The sequence below is a fragment of the Phoenix dactylifera genome, unplaced genomic scaffold, assembly GCF_009389715.1.
Source record: "Phoenix dactylifera cultivar Barhee BC4 unplaced genomic scaffold, palm_55x_up_171113_PBpolish2nd_filt_p 000493F, whole genome shotgun sequence".
NCBI classification, from domain to species: domain Eukaryota; kingdom Viridiplantae; phylum Streptophyta; class Magnoliopsida; order Arecales; family Arecaceae; genus Phoenix; species Phoenix dactylifera.
This window is the reverse complement of record NW_024067913.1, coordinates 277,941-293,745: the sequence shown is the minus strand read 5'-3', so window position 1 is coordinate 293,745 and position 15,805 is coordinate 277,941. Positions and strand designations below refer to the sequence as shown.

At 47.7% G+C, this 15,805-nt stretch overlaps 1 protein-coding gene and 1 pseudogene across 1 annotated transcript; both read right to left on the bottom strand.

Moving 5' to 3' along the window:
- Nucleotides 1–3,287: 3,287 nt before the first annotated feature.
- On the bottom strand, nucleotides 3,288–4,609 carry LOC103697617 (annotated as a pseudogene).
- Nucleotides 4,610–5,340: 731 nt separating this feature from the next.
- LOC120106228 lies at nucleotides 5,341–5,895 on the bottom strand. Its single transcript, XM_039119169.1, has one exon. It carries the CDS (start codon nucleotides 5,893–5,895, stop codon nucleotides 5,341–5,343), a length of 555 nt encoding a protein of 184 aa, XP_038975097.1.
- Between the last annotated feature and the right edge of the window lie 9,910 nt (nucleotides 5,896–15,805).

The window sequence follows — 15,805 nt, the reverse complement described above, 5'->3', positions numbered from 1 at the left end:
TGCTTAACGGCTTTGCATGGAACCTTAGTTGGATAGTAATTAATCTTAATTGACTACATTAGCAATATGTAGTCTAGGTCATGTTAGATATTGAAGAGCTGCAACAATATTACTTTATTTATTAGGATTTGAGCATGGATTTCCATCACGCAAGGAGAGTTAAGAGCTAGAAGCCATGGAGATGGAAATAGGTTTTGCACCATCCAACTTTGCTCATTCTAAATGATTAAACATATATTTTGATTATATTAGCACAAGACCTGAAAATGATGAGGCAGCCTCAATGCCAAGGAAATACCGAAGTTGGTCTAGATCATTCATACAAATTCATACTAAAAAGCAGTAAAGATATGATTGATGGCAGCATGAGTGATGCCTGTGTGGCTATGAGCATATTATCATCAATGTAGACAGGCAAAATTATGATGTAAGAAGTCCGGTTGATAAAAGGTGAATGATCTATGGTAGAACCAAAAACCCCCAAGTTTATGAAGATAATACCGAGTCATGGGAACCAAGCTCTTGGAGCTTGTTTAAAACATATAAGAGCAAGCAGACATAGTGAGGCCTATTTGGATCAATGCCCGGTGGTTACTTCTATGCACAATCTCATCAAGATGGCCATGTAAGAAGGCATTTTTGATGTCCAATTATTATGGGCCATCTAACAAGGACTGCAACTGCCAAAAGACTAGATGTATACCCATAGTCAGTGCCTTTCTGTTGATTGAAGTCCATAACAACAAGCTAGGGTTTATAGCAATCAATGGTATCGTTAGGCTCTCTCTTTTTTTTTGGTGAAAGCGGCAATTCATATAGCTCTAACGTGAGTATATCCTGCCAAATCAGAAGAAGAAAAAAAATACAATGGGGTTGGGAGCTCTACTGTGGAAGTCCAACAGATCTCCCCGGAATGCCATGCAACATAAAAGGCGACCCAGTCTGCTGCTCTGTTCGCCTCTTGGAATACATGTACTGCCTCAAACTCGTCCATCTCCAAAGCCAGCCTGTGAGTCTCATGGATAAGAGGATGACCATCACCATACCTCTTTGCATCCCGAATCTAATCGATAACTATAGATGAATCCACCTCGAGGTGCACCCGCCCAGCACCGAGCACCAGCCTTGCATAGGATATGCCCTCCCAAGCTGCTCGCAGCTCTGCCCCAACTACTGTGAGCCCTGGCGTACACCGGCCACCCGCTGCAACCAGTCGCCGAAGGTGATCTCTAATGACAAATCCAACCCCTCCGAACCTTCCATCCAACGCCACGCTACCATCAAAGTTCACCTTGAGATGACCAAGAGGTAGGGGCACCCAAAAAGCAACAGCAAACCTAGTGGCACAACCACCACCATCCTCGCAAAGAACCTCCTGCCCTCAAACAATCGCGCATTCCGGTCTAACTAAATGTAGTAAGCTAGATATGCTCTAAGTATCCCTGCCTGAGCAAACCTAGGGCTCCGCACAGATACTCTCAGCAGATGTAACAAATCCTGTGCCGATTCCACCGAACAAGGAAGAGGGGCAGGTGAATCATTAGACTCTTTGATCTTATAGATCCATTTGCAGCCAACTATATGGCATGAGACGGTGGAATATCACTAAGCTGAGTTCCATTGGCTCAGTCTAATAATAGGTATTCAAGCTTGATAATAGGAGACACATCCAAACTCGAGTTGAGTTTGATAGGTATTCAAGCTTAGCACAATAAAATAAAGACCTTGAGTGAACTAAGCTTAAGTTTCTATTTATCTTTACAAATCAAATATCTCGGTTTGGCTTGTCCATTATTTAGGCTGGGTTTGTTTGTTCTTTGATCTTTGCACTTGGTCAGCTCTGTTTATTTGCAACTTTAATAAGCCAGTGCAAGTACTATACTTGTTGGGGATCACATTAATCGTATAATGTAGCATTTACTAATAATCTGAAAATTTGGTTGAATTCTAGTTCCTTGAGTTTTTTTTATTAAAAAAGAAAAATAGTATTGGCTCAGTTTGGTGACTGAGCATCAGTCTAGTAATCTTTTTAGTTGCACTTTCTTGGAAAATAAGAAAGAATAAAAATTCCTTTAAGGTGCTTATTCCGCCTTCCATCAGCCATACACTCTTTTGAGCACTACATTAAATCACTTTTTCAGAAGAATAAAAGGTGTTTCTAGGAAGTGAATGCATCTACCTAATCCACTTTTTGAACTTAATTCATATATATTTTAGGGGAACTTAATGACCAACCCCAATGTAAACCTGTGGCAAAGTGTGGCAAGGGATGGAAGAGGGATTGGATATTAAAAGACCAATCAACAAGTCCTTTCCTTCCACAGCTCGATAGAGAAACCGCATGTTAAATTCCTATTTATTTTACTTATATAACGAGATTAAAAAATTAATCCTGTTTTTGTCCCTCTAACCTAATCCATTTAATCCAATAATTTGGCATTTCCAAACAATTAGTTTTGTTTGTCATTTACCATCTCTCACTACCAAGCTCCTGCTGAAACTTACCCTCTTTTTTCACATTGAACCCCCCGTCGATATATCTTTTATCCATTACATGAGCAACGCCCAGTCTACCATACCTACAGCCATCACCTAGAGTTGATCATAGGTCAATTTGGACATAAAACATATCAAATTTTAAATAAATTCAATCCAAAATCTAACTAAAAATGAATATAGTTTAGATGAGAGGGTTAACTCATAATCAGCTGTGTTACTAACTAAGAATAAATAACAAGAACCTCACCTACTAACAAGACAGTAACATTTCTTTTAGACAAAGATGTTTAGCCCTCTCAATCTACATTTTTTTACACAAAAGACTCGTTAGCTTCACCCAAAAAAGAAACCAAAAAATATGGTCACCTCAGAAAAAAAAACTTCTTATTTGGTTGAAGTTTTCAAAAAATAAAAAAACAAAAAGTAGTATTTTTATAAAAATAAAATTTTTATTTTAATAAAAAATTCATAAAAGATATATTAAAAAATACTTCCAACCATTGAGAATTAAAATTTCTTTATCCTTCAAAATTTTTCTTAAACCATCAAAATTTATTGGTAGATCTTTCTATTTATTAAAAATATAATAAATATTTTATATAACTTTTAGATACTTAACTAAACATATACTATTTTAGAATGTGCCGATCAATCAAACTTACTAAAACTATTTTTTCAGACTTTATGTTCTTAGGAATCATTTTTTAGATAAAATATTTATCTAAAAGAAATTTTTTCCTACCAAAAATGCTTGCCCCTTTCAAACTCTGTTCGACAAAGGCGCCGTATTCTGACAAATTTTTTTTAAAAAAAAAAACAAAAAAGATCAGGAGCAGACGGGGCAGAGCATACACCCATTCTCATTACAGTCAGGACATCTCACCACCTTGCCTTTCCCAGGCTTCCCACCTTCCTTCTCCTCCGCCACTGGCACCGCCGCCACCACCATCTTCCGGCTGCCGCTGCACTGGAAACACGGCAGAAACCTCACCCCGCCGCACCTGTCGCAGACTCCACCGCCGCCGCCGCCCCGGGGCGCCCTCGGCAGCCCCTCCAGCAGTCCCACCAGCCCCCTTCCTCATGGACTCTGAGCACCGCCTCCTTCCCGCCGATGTCCCTCCCCTTCACAAACAGCCTCGGCACGGCCGGCCTCTGCGCCCCTCTCCCCTTCATCAGCTCCTGAAGCTCCTCCCGGAATCCCAAGTCCATGGACACGTCCCGCTCGCGGACCCACACCCCGAGCCCCTCCACCACCGCCCGCACCGCGTTGCAGTCCTCGAACGTCTTCCGCACCACCCGAAGCGTCGTCGTGTACAGCACCGCCGCCTGCGCCCCGCCCGGAGGGCACCTCTTCTCGAACATCTCCAGCAAGTACCTCACCGGACGCTGGCCAGCGTTGAGTGGCCGGAGGACGTTGAACTTCCGCTGGGGATCGGAGAAGCGGAGAGAGCGGTGGGGGTTCTCCTTTCCAGGAGAAGACGGGGAGGGGATGGGAGAGGGGGCAAGGGGGGGCTTGGTAGGGGTGGTGGAGTCGAGGCCGGCCATGAGCTCCCAGGAGTTGATGAACTTCCGCTGGGGATCGGAGAAGCGGAGAGAGCCGTGGGGGTTTTCCTTTCCAGGAGAAGAAGGGGAGGGAAGGGAGAGGGGGGAAGGGGGGTCTTGGTTGGGGTAATGGAGTCGAGGCCGGCCATGAGCTCCCAGGAGTTGATGACCTCGGGCTCGGAGAGGGTGGTGGGGAGGAAGCGGCGGGTGTAGGAGGGGGCAGACGGAGGTGGAGGTGTCGGCGGCGGAGGAGGTGGTGGTGTTGGTGGAGTTTGGGAAGGCGGTTGGTCGAGGGTGGTGAGGAGGCCGTAGGTGGTGGAGGTGAGGGAGACGATATGGTGGCCGAGGGAGGGGCCGCCGACGATTCCGTCCTCGTCTTCGAGGAAGGCGGAGGAGACGCAACCCATGGCTGGCTAAGTGGCTTTCTACCTATCTATCTGCGAAGCATGGAAAGAAAGTGGTGGGAGGGAAGGGACATTTCAAAGTTTCAAACAAAAGTTTCAGACAAGCTTTCTGAAAGGGAGAAAGATGGGATTTCGGACGATTCGGTTGGAGAAATTTAACGAGTCTGCGGACACTGGACGGTGGCGTGACTCACGAAAAAGGATTTTTGTTCTTATTTTTAAATCGAGTTTATACTGTTTGTTGCAGAGGAACAGTGTTCGCGGTGGGAATATTCAAAATTATCTGGGTCGGTATGAGGTTTGAATTTTTTTTTTTTTTAATCGGCTTCTCACTATACACGTCGGTGAGAGAGCCCCCACAGCAATCACAAGACAAAACACGATCTAATGCCTACGGCACACGATTGTAAGTACCCCAAAATAGATATCCAAAATGATGGATTGCATAGGAAGCGACCCAGTCCGCAGCACTGTTCGCCTTCCGAAAAATATGCGAAGCCCGAAATACATCTAACTCCTCCCCCATGCTCCAAATGTCTCGGAGTAGCGGGTGCAGATCCGGCCTAGCCTGTCGGCACCGAATCCAGTCGACCACTTGTGGATGAGTCGCCCTCTAAGAGTATCCGTCGAACACCCAGGTGTGCTCTAGCATAGTTGAGACCCTCCCATGCCGCGTGCAGCTCTGCCACAGGAACTGACCCGTCAAAAGTACGCCGACCCCCGACTATGATCAATCTAGAATCATGGTCTTGGATCACAAAACCCACACCACATCTGCTACCACCGGCCGACACGCTGCCGTCAAAATTCACCTTGAGAAATCCAGGAGGTGGGGGTCCCAGGATACCATCGGTATCATCGCATACCTAGGCGCTCAAAGAGCCAAAGAGGAACCTCAGATGTCCCTGTCATCTCCAGGTGTAATGTCAGCTGCGGCGCTCGCCAACTCAGCTGCATGTGCAAGAGCTCTACCAACCACTGATCTCGGATAAAACCCCCTTCCCTCGAAGATCCTCGCATTCCTGTCCAGCCAAATATGGTATGCCACATAAGCCCATACTGTTGCCCTATCCATCGTGTCAAAAATTCGAGCTGAGTCCCTCAACTGGCTCAGAAAGATCTCAGTGGAGGTGAATGTCAGCCGGTGGGTCAATACAAGGCCCCATACCTGAAGCGCTCGCGGGCACATAAAGAGGACGTGACTGATGGTCTCCTCCTTCCCAGGGCATCCCTCACAGTCAGCCGGTATCGGGATCCCCCTCCCAGCCAAGATCCCTTTGGTAGGGAGAATGCCCCATGCCACCCTCCACAGAAACAAAGTCATACGTGGGTGGACTCCTAGTCGCCAAATCCAACGACCCTCCAGCTGCCATGTAGGCCCTGGGTCCACTATCATCTGGAGATCATGGACTGTAACTCTCGCCCTCCCAGTCGATCTCCACACCCTCATGTCCGTCGACCCCTCCAGGGGCAGGGGTGTAGCCAACACCCTCTCAGCTAGATCTCGCCGAAGAGGAGATGGATCCAATCAGCATCCTATCTGGACTCTCCTGGAACAAATAAGTCACTAACTCTACTCCCGGCCGTCGCACCCGAGTCAAAAATGGTGGGCCATCTGGATAGCGACAATCCTGCCAACCAATGCTGCGTCCGTCCCCCACAGCCCAGGAGATGCAAGGAAGAACTTGAGGAGCTCGAGCACACATCTCCCCCACAGCCCATACTTTGCTCTCATCAGTCTGCTCCAAAGCCCCTCCGGCTCCAGTAGAAATCTAACCACATGCCTCGCTGCCAAAGCCTCCCGCCTAGTAATAAGAGAATGGATGCCCAATCTCCCGCTGCTAGTCGGCTGACATAGGACCTCCCAAGCAAGCATGTGAGTACCGCCCTCGCGTTCTCGGCCACCCCAAACAAATCTCCGAATCAATTGCTCCAATTGCCTCAGGCAAGATATCGGAACCATGGTATTCGAAAGCATGTACAGGGGCATAGAGCTCAAAACTGACCTGAGCAAGGTGACCCTGCGCATCATGGACAGGGTACTCGCCTGCCACCCCTCCAATCTCTGTCGGAAACTCTGCTCCACCCCAGAGCAGTCTACCCTGCGCAGTCACCGACCAATGATGGGAATCCCTAGATACCTCATGGTGCATGCCTGCTCCTCAAACCCTAAGATCTCTGTGATGGTGGCCTTCACCTGAGCATCGATCTTCGGGCTGTAGCAAATGGCCGATTTGGCCAAGTTGACCCATTGACCGGATGCACTACAGTACTCAACAATTATCCTCCGAAGTGTCCGTGCCGACCTTCTGCTCGCAAAAGCCATCAAGAAACAATCATCAGCAAACAATAGATGGGACAACTGGAAGATACCTGTCCTCGGTGTGTAGGGCTCCAGAGCGTGGGTCTCAACGGCATATCGGAGGGCTCAGGATAGGGCATCCAAGTAGAGAATGAATAGTAGGGGTGATAGCGGGCAGCCCTGTCGCAGACCCACTGATGCCTCAAAGAACCTCATAGGCATACCGTTCACCACAATAGCAAAGGAGGGGATCCCTGATGCAACTCAGGACCCATCTAATCCACTGCTGATGAAACCCAAATATCTCTAAGGAGTGTGCCACAAAGCCCCAGTCCAGTCTATCATAAGCTCTGTCCATGTCCAACTTGATACCCATCAACCCCCTCCTACGTGAGGCCTACCTGAGATCACACATAAACTCTTGGGCTATTAAAGTGTTATTAGAGATACACCGCCCCCCAATGAAGGCCCCCTGCTCAGGACTAATCAACTCAGCCAATACCCCTCTCACTCTCCTCACCACGATTTTGGCTATGATCTTGTAGAGGGTAGTGCAGAGACTAATAGGACGATAATGGCTCGGCTCCGTGACATCCTGCTTTTTCGGAATGAGAGTTATGAATGTTTGTTTCCACTCACTTGGCACATTGGCTGAGCTGAAACACCACATGATAGCCTCAGTCACATCCGCCCTGACTATATGCCAATACCTCCTAAAAAATAAAGGAGGAAATCCATCCGGCCCCGGGCCTTGTCCTCAGCCAAGGACCAGAGGCTCTCCTGAATCTTCGATGCTGACACTGGCTTGATCAGCTCAGTGTTCTCCTCAGTCGTGACCCTCCTGGATGGGGCAGGTAGGGTGGGAGGCCCTCCACCACTGGTCTGCTCTATCCATCTGGATCTGAAGAAGTCCTCTAAAATCCTCCTGACCTGGTCAGAATTATCAGTCAACCGACCACTGCTCTCTCTGATGCTATAAATCCTATTCCTTTGACGGTGGATAATAGTGGCCTGATGGAAGAATCTGGTATTGCGGTCCCCCTCCAATATCCACTAAACCCGTGATTTCTGTCTCTAGAAGATCTTCTGCTGTCGTAGTAGGGAATGATGTATGGCCAACTATGCCCAGAGCTCCGTCTGCTCCTTCTCAGACAGACCACCGTTCTGCTCTTCTCTTCTCTGAATATCTGCAATCACTGCTTCAACACCCTCAATTTTCCTAAAAATGTTCCCCACCTCGACCCTATTCCATCTCCTCAGATGACGTTTGGTCATCTCCAGCCTACGTGACACCCTATAAATGGCATCCCCGCATACCGGCACCTGCCAAGCTTCCCTCACCACCTTCCAAAATCGTGGGTATGCAAGCCATAATTTCTCAAACCGAAATGGACCATTAGTTTGAATGATGGGGGAAGTGCTTACCAACACGGGGCGGTGATCCGACGCAATCCGTGGCAGGTGGCACACCCTGAATTCAGGCCAACACTCAATCCACCCAGCTGTGGCGAACACCCGATCGATCTGCTCCCAAATCCTGGCATGGCCCAATCTATTGTTGCACCAAGTAAATCTCGGTCTGGAGAACCCCAGATCCACCAATCCACTCCCCATGATGAAATCCTGAAATTCTTTCACCTCCAGTTTGTTCGTGAATAGCTTGTCTCCCCTCTTTTCCAATGGACTATCAATACAATTAAAGTCCCTAGCCACTAGTGTAGGATAACCATGCTGGATCAGGCTGCCCACCTCATCCCATAATATCCTCCTCACCCGGTAATCAGTACTAGCATAGACAGCTGAGAAAACCCAGGATTGTCTGTTTCCCTCATATATGACCAACACTACATTCTGATTACATACATTAAAGACATCAATCCTGCAACTGTTCAACTGCCACATAACAATAATGCCCCCTGACAGTCCCTAAGATTCAATTGCATAAAAACCCCAAGACCTAGGGATCCTCCTTCTCGCTTGTTGTAGACTTCTACTAGAAAGTCTGATTTCAAGGAGTACATAAATGGTTGGTTCATGTGTATGAACTAGCCTTCGAAAAGCCGGGCTAAACGACGGTTCCCCGCACCCCGGTAATTCCATATAAGGATCTTCATATCAATAGTTTGAAAGGGGGTGACATCCCTCCCATGTCTTAGACCCCTTTGAGTTGTGAGAGCCATCCCAACCCCGCATGGCCTTCTTCAGCTGGATACCATACGCTTATGGGTCTCCTCGGTGGCCTGTATACCCTTAGTACCAACACCAACTTCCCCTTGGTCACCCGGCCTGAAAGTTGATGTCCCACCCTCGTCAGCACCTCCCTGGGTTTCCTTCCTGTTCTCCCCAACCTTCCTCAATGACCTTCCCCCCTTCTTCCGGGTGTGGTCGGCCTGCTGCAGCTGGTGAGTGTCGTCCCCTATATCTCCTGATCCCTTGCCATCAGGATCACTGGCAACTTCCTTCCTTTTCACCTCACTACCACGTTTACGGTGTTCAACCTCGACTCCACCCTGGGATTCAGCCACCTCCCCGCTCTTTCGAGAATTGGATTTTTCAGTGACAGAGTGCAGCGGAGGTTCCCTACCCCTGTGCTTAACCTTTTCCTCTATAGAGATCATCGCTTTCACCATCGACGACCCTGGATCTGAGGATGAGGATGAGGAGGTTGGAGCTGCCACAATCGATGCCGAAGGTCGTTGCAGCCGAGCTGCCGAAGCGGCACAACCAACTTTGGGAGCACCAATCACAGAGACGGGTTCAGAATCCCGCCCTCCCGACCGACTTGGGCCTGCGGGCCCATTCGCCGGTTGCTTCACTAGGCTACGTGCCCGTTTAGACGGCCCAGCCTCCCCATTCGGAAGGCTCCCTGCGGTCTGGGCCACCACCACTCAGCTCGTTTGATCTCCTAAGGGCCCATGTGCCACCTCGCCGAGTTGGATCAGCTCTGACTCAGAGAAATGTGATGGGTCACAGACGCTTACCTCGCCGGGGCAGACCGAGTCACCGTCGATCGCTTCCACCGCCGGCGCTTTCCCCCGGTCAGGTGCTACCACGATCCTCCGCTCCTCGAACCCCGCCGGAACTTTGGGTGGCCGTAGGATGGTTGGCAGGATACTTGGCGAGAGGTTGTCAGCGAGGTGACCCGGGTTGGTTTGGCCCCCCACCCCGGTAGTCGTCTTCTTCGATGACTCCGCACCAACCGATTTCGGTGTGCGGATCCGGCTGGTGACCAGCCATGGCCCATATGTCGGCCACATTAGATGGTCAGGGCACTCATCCATCGGAATCAGGGGTGGCTCCATCCCCATGTCTTTCGATCCTGGGATCCCCCCTTCGACCGGTGCCGGAGACCGAGGGCTGCAGTTATCCTTCCCATGGCCAAGACACCCACACTGGTAGCACACACCCGACAGATTCGCAAATGTGAAGGTCTACCAGATCAGGTCCGAGACCCCTTGAAGATAGATCCCTGGCCGCAGGGGTGTTAGGGCATCAAGTTCTATTTTGACCCTTGCAAACCCTAATCGCCTCCTGCCATCCGTCGTTGCGTTGACCGCCAATGGTCGTCTGGCCGCCCCGGCGATGTCGAGGATCGATTCTCGATCCCAGAACTGGAGGGGAAGAGCCGGCAATCTCACCCACGTGATGACCCTAGTTACCCGTGGACTCCAAGCACAAAATCCGGCCTCCATTTCTCCATGGCCAATAGTTGCCCCGCTACCAACCAAGGGCCGCTTTGAGCACCATATCCCGCTCCTCCTCCTTCTTAAAGCGGATGGCCAAATGGCCTGCCACCAATGGGAAACCTTCAACCCTGTTGCCTAACCTTGCCCTGAACTGGATCTCCTTCATGATCTTCTCAACTGGAATAGGGCGGCCAAGACTCCGGGCTAGCACGGTCGTCGACGCCCATGCCCTCCTGGCTCTATTGATCCTTTCGAGGGTAACACCAATACCTCCTTGAAGATGCTCTGGTTCTGCCGGAGCTCGGCTTGGGAGATCCCGGAGGTGGTCCACTGCGGTCTCCATGGAGCCCGCGCCACCGCCGACCACAAGGGCTTCTCAGTCCCCTTCAGTTGATCCAGTGGTTGTTGATCCTTATTTTCCCCAGCCACCATGGCCTCCATCTCCTCCGAGCACACCGCTAATGCAGTTCGGATGGTCGGAATCAGGGGCTTTTCCTCCGTCTTTCAAAGTCGAGGAACTGATGAAAGGTCTGGTTTGCAAGCTTTCGAACACCGGATGGATGATTGCCCGTCAATAGGAGGGATGTTAACTCTACCCTCTATCAAGATGACACTCCGATCAGTGCTGACAATAATCAAAGAGTTGGTAAAGAACCGAAAAATCAAGGCCCAATGGCCAATTTTGTTCGAGCTGTAACTAGTCTTTTACTAAGGATTGAGGTTAAGCAATCAATAAAGATAGAGAAAGGCATCACAGAATTCAAGAAAATGGTACCACCAATCTTTGAGGGTTCGATTGAACCTTCATAGGCATTAAAATGGCTAAAAGAGATGGTGAAAGCCTTCGTTGTCTTGGACTGCATAGATCCAGAGAAGGTTTGTTTTGCAGCTTACCAACAGCAAGGTGAAGTTATGAGTGGTAAGAAGTTGTTACAAGGCAGCATGAGAATGATGCAAGGCATGTGTTACCCCAAGACATGTGTTGCAAGACATATTTTGCCAGGAGTTCCTAGAAATGTGTTGCCCTGAGAGCCTTGGATTCTAGGAGGAGAAATTTATAAAGATGACACAGGGTAGCATAATGGTAGCCCAATATGAGGCCAAATTTATCGAATTGTCTCGCTTCGCTCCTGACATGGTAAAAACCAATGCTTGTAAAGCTCGAAGATTGGAGAAGGGACTGAGATCAGATATCAGGATTGGTGTATGGCTGATGGGGTTGATCGTTTATAAGGAAGTAGTCAACAAGCAAAAGTGGTGGAACAAGCAACAAAAAATGTTAGGTAGGCAAGAGAATGCAGGAAAAGATCCAGGCCTAGAGGGCAGCAGGGAGGTCAATTTTCAAATAACTATCCCAAGAGGAAGGCATCATTTAGGAGAGATGATAGGGTATCCTCTAGTTACGCTTACACCCGGTTTGACCCTAGGGCTACCCACTCCTTTGCTTTTATGAGTTTGTTAGAAAATGTGGCACTATTCCTATACCTCTAGAATCTGAACTGTGTCTCTACTCTAAGTGAGGATGTCATTGTAGCTAGCATGGTTTGCAAGTCTTGTGCAGTGAGCACGGGAGGATGTGAGCTCTTGGCTGACCTAATGGTCTTGGGTATGAAGGACTTCAATGTAATTCTAGGAATGGATTAACTGGCAGCCCATCATGCCATAGTGGACTACTTTGAGAAGAGGATGACCTTTCAAATTTCAGGGCAAGTAGAATTTAATTTCTTTTGTAGTGGAGTAGATGCCCCTCTTTAGGCCATATCATTGATGTAGGCTTCTCAGAGGAAGGCACGTGTAGGGTATTTGTACTGACACTCAATAAGAAGAGCTCATATTGGAGGACAATCCCATTGTAAGGGAGTTTCCTAATGTCTTCCCGGATGATCTTCTAGGAATGCCTTAAAATAGAAATGTGGAGAAATTAAAGGAGCAACTCTAAGATCTATTAGACAAGGGCTTCATTAGGCCTAGTGTCTCCCCATGAGGTGTCCCTGTACTCTTTATTAAGAAAAAGGATGGTAGTATACGGTTATGCATGGATTATAGGGAGCTAAACAAAATGATGTTCGAAATCGATATCCTTCGCCGAGGATTGATGATCTGTTTGATCAGCTTCAAGGTGCTCAATTCTTCTCCAAGATCAACCTTGCTCAATTCTTCTCCAAGATCAACCTTCGATCCAGTTATAACTAATTATGGACCAAGGCTGATGATGTCCCCAAAACTACCATTTGGATTAGATATGGGCACTATGAGTTCACAGTAATTCCATTTGGACTCACAAATGCCCAGTAGTACTCATGGAATTAATGAATCTGGGATTCAAGCTCTTTCTGGACCAATGCATAGTAGTCTTCATTGATGACATTCTGATATACTCCAAAAGCCATGGAGAGCATGAAAGGTACTTAAGGATAATCTTCTTTAAGGGAGCAAGAGGAAGTTGTCTTTTGGTCTACTAGGGCGTTCTTCTTTCTTATTACCTCTGCCCCCTATTTTGTGTATGTCCAGTGGAGAAGCCTTCCTACCACTAGAGAATTAGGGCATGTGGGTCGACCAAAAGTGACTGGCTTGAGTATGGCCTAGACATAGGGCGTGGATGCTTGGCACGTGGATGACGTCCTACCTGTCACATTAGACATCTTGCCTGTATGCATCAATGGAATCTCGATGTTCACTAGATCCTCTGATTAGGATGCGACCAATTATGGGAAGCTTCTGATATGTAAGCTCGGTGGTATGGCAATGCCTATTGGCGTTGTGGCGTATTTTAATTCGTTGGACATTCTAGTGAGCTGTAGCTAGTTTGGAGGCATATCATTTGCCCACTCCTTTCGCAACCGAGCCGAGCTATCTTGCTTGGGCTGCGGCAGTTATTTTTCCATAAGGGCCGCTTTAATGAAGATCATCGAGGAGGATGCATAGTGCCTTTTCATTGAGAAAATGGAGATTTTTCAAATCCCATATTTATGAACGACGTGGGTTTGCTCTCCTTCTCGAACTGTCGTAATCATGGGTGAGGCATCCATGAGTTTAATAGGCATCTGGGTCTCAATGACAATCCGAATGGGCCGTCTTGGGGAGAATGCCCAAGAGATACATGTTGGTGCGGACACTAGTGCCAGATCAGTCGGTTACCATAGGATCCAGCTAGTTCAGCAGATCCAGCCATTTCAGTTAGCTTGATTTTATTTTGGATTGATTTTATGTCATGGGTTTATTTGCATATTGTTATTTTAGGGCTTTATGGAATTGCTTTCTTTGTAGGAATCTTTTTGTTATTCTATGACTCTATATATATGGGTTCGTGCATTGTTTAGGATTATGTTATGATGAATAAAAATTTGATTTTCTTTCTTCAAGCTTTGGCATGTGAAACTCTGAGTTGGGCTAGGTGCGAAGCCTAGTCTTCTTCCTCCTCCTCCCTCCTCTCTTCTTCTTCTCTCTTTCTTCCTCTTTTTCATGCTGTCCTACATCAACTTTGGTATCAGAGCCCGATAGGGTCAATTCGACACTAGCTCTTTTCGAGTCCGTCGTCAAACCTATCCTCGTCATAGAGGACATGGTCCTTTTCCTAATATCAATAGGAGTTATCGATACAACGTAGAACCCAAAGAGCCCCGTGATCATGATGAGGACTGAAGAGCATTAGGGTTGAAGCACTCACCTTTGACGGTCTCCTTGACCCAAAAGTTTTCTCAGATTGGCTACACAAAATGGACCACTTCTTTGAGTGGTACAATTTGTTTGATAAAAGAAGGTCCGGTCTGCCATAATGAAGCTCATTGGTTGAGCTAAGCTTTTCTGACAAAATACCGAACAGTTTCTAGCTAGAGGACGTTAGCCTGTCATAACTGATTGGATAGAAATGAAGGAAAAACTTAAAGATAAATACTTTCCTCTCAGCATGAAGCGTCCCCTTGGTGTGGAGGTCGGCCTTCTACTCGGGCCATTTTTGACCTAGAGAGGTCGGTTGGTACGCCAAGCTTTCAACGCAGGGGCCAACCTTTTGCTCGGGTTGTTTTCAACTTAGAGAGATCGATTAGTATACCAAGCCTTTGGTGTAAGGGCCGATCTTTTGCTCAGGCCATTTTCAATCTATAGAGGTCGGTTGGTATGCCAAGTCTTCGACGCAGGGGTCAATTTTCTTCTCGAGCTGTTTTCAACCAAGAGAGGCCAATTGGCACACCAAAATCTTCAGCACAGAGGCCACCTTCTGCTCGGGCCATTCGCAACCTAAAGAGGTCGGTTGGCATGCCAATCCTTTAGCGCAGGGGCTGGCCATCTGCTCGGGCCGTTTTCAACCTAAAGAGACCGGTTGGCATGCCGAGTCTTCGGTGCGAAGGCCGGCCTTCTGGTAACCACCATAGAATGTTTCCTTCTAGAGGGATGGAGTAGATGATTTTATAGATAATTTGAACTTACATGATCGCTCTGTCAAGATTCACTAATAGTACATCTGGAGGTTGGCAGCATTCCATGTTCGGAGAATGACCGTCCCATCCAAATGGTCGAGGCGATAAGCTCCAGGTTGGAAGGCTTTAAATATTTTGTATTATTGTCCTTTCCAATTAGGTGAGAGTTTGTCTTGCTCGGTTGCCCAGAAGACTTAGACCCTCCTTAATACCAGGCCTTTGGGTCGGAAGAGCTTAGCTTTCATCCGAGAATTGTAATATTGGGCTACTTGATGCTGGTAGACCGCCATGCAGATTCAAACTCGCTCTCTAGTTTCCTCCAACAGGCCGAGGTTGACTCATAGATGCTTTGAGTTCTCCTACTCCTCTAAGAAGTTGACCCAGTGTGATGGTAGTTTGATCTCCACCGGGATCACAGCCTTAATCTCATTTTTTAGTTGGAAGCAATCTTCAGTGTCATGCTCATGGTTTCGGTGGAACTGGCAGTACCACGTCATGCCCTTAGGAGCCGTAGACTTTATCTTCCGTGGCCACTTTATATAGTTACGATTGCAGATTTTCATGAGAATATGCCAGCGCAGAGTGTTTGGGGGTGTATATCTCCTAAAACTCTGAGTAGGGCTTGTCAATCGGCTGGGGGCTTCTTCATCCTCTCTGAATTTCTTAGTGGAGGGCATCAAGTCATCCCAAGCCAAAAAGGTCCGCCCCTTATGCTTATTGTTTATTGATGTACTTGTCCGCCCGGGCCAATAGCTTGGCGAAGTCTCTCGAAAACCTTTTCTCTAAAAAATTAAAAAAGCATAAAAGTCTTCAGTCCGCTCCTCAAAAAAGCCAATGCGACCGAATGATTTAGGTCGCGTACTTTTAGGGTTGCTGCATTAAAGCGGCTAATGTAGTCTCGTGAGGACTTGTCATTTTGTTGCTTGATGGAGAAAAGAGTGTCTGAACTCCTCCTCG

Bases quoted from the DNA above. Each gene is read 5' to 3' on its own strand.
- LOC120106228 (XM_039119169.1), bottom strand. From the start codon at position 5,895: ATGAGGGTGTGGAGATCGACTGGGAGGGCGAGAGTTACAGTCCATGAT.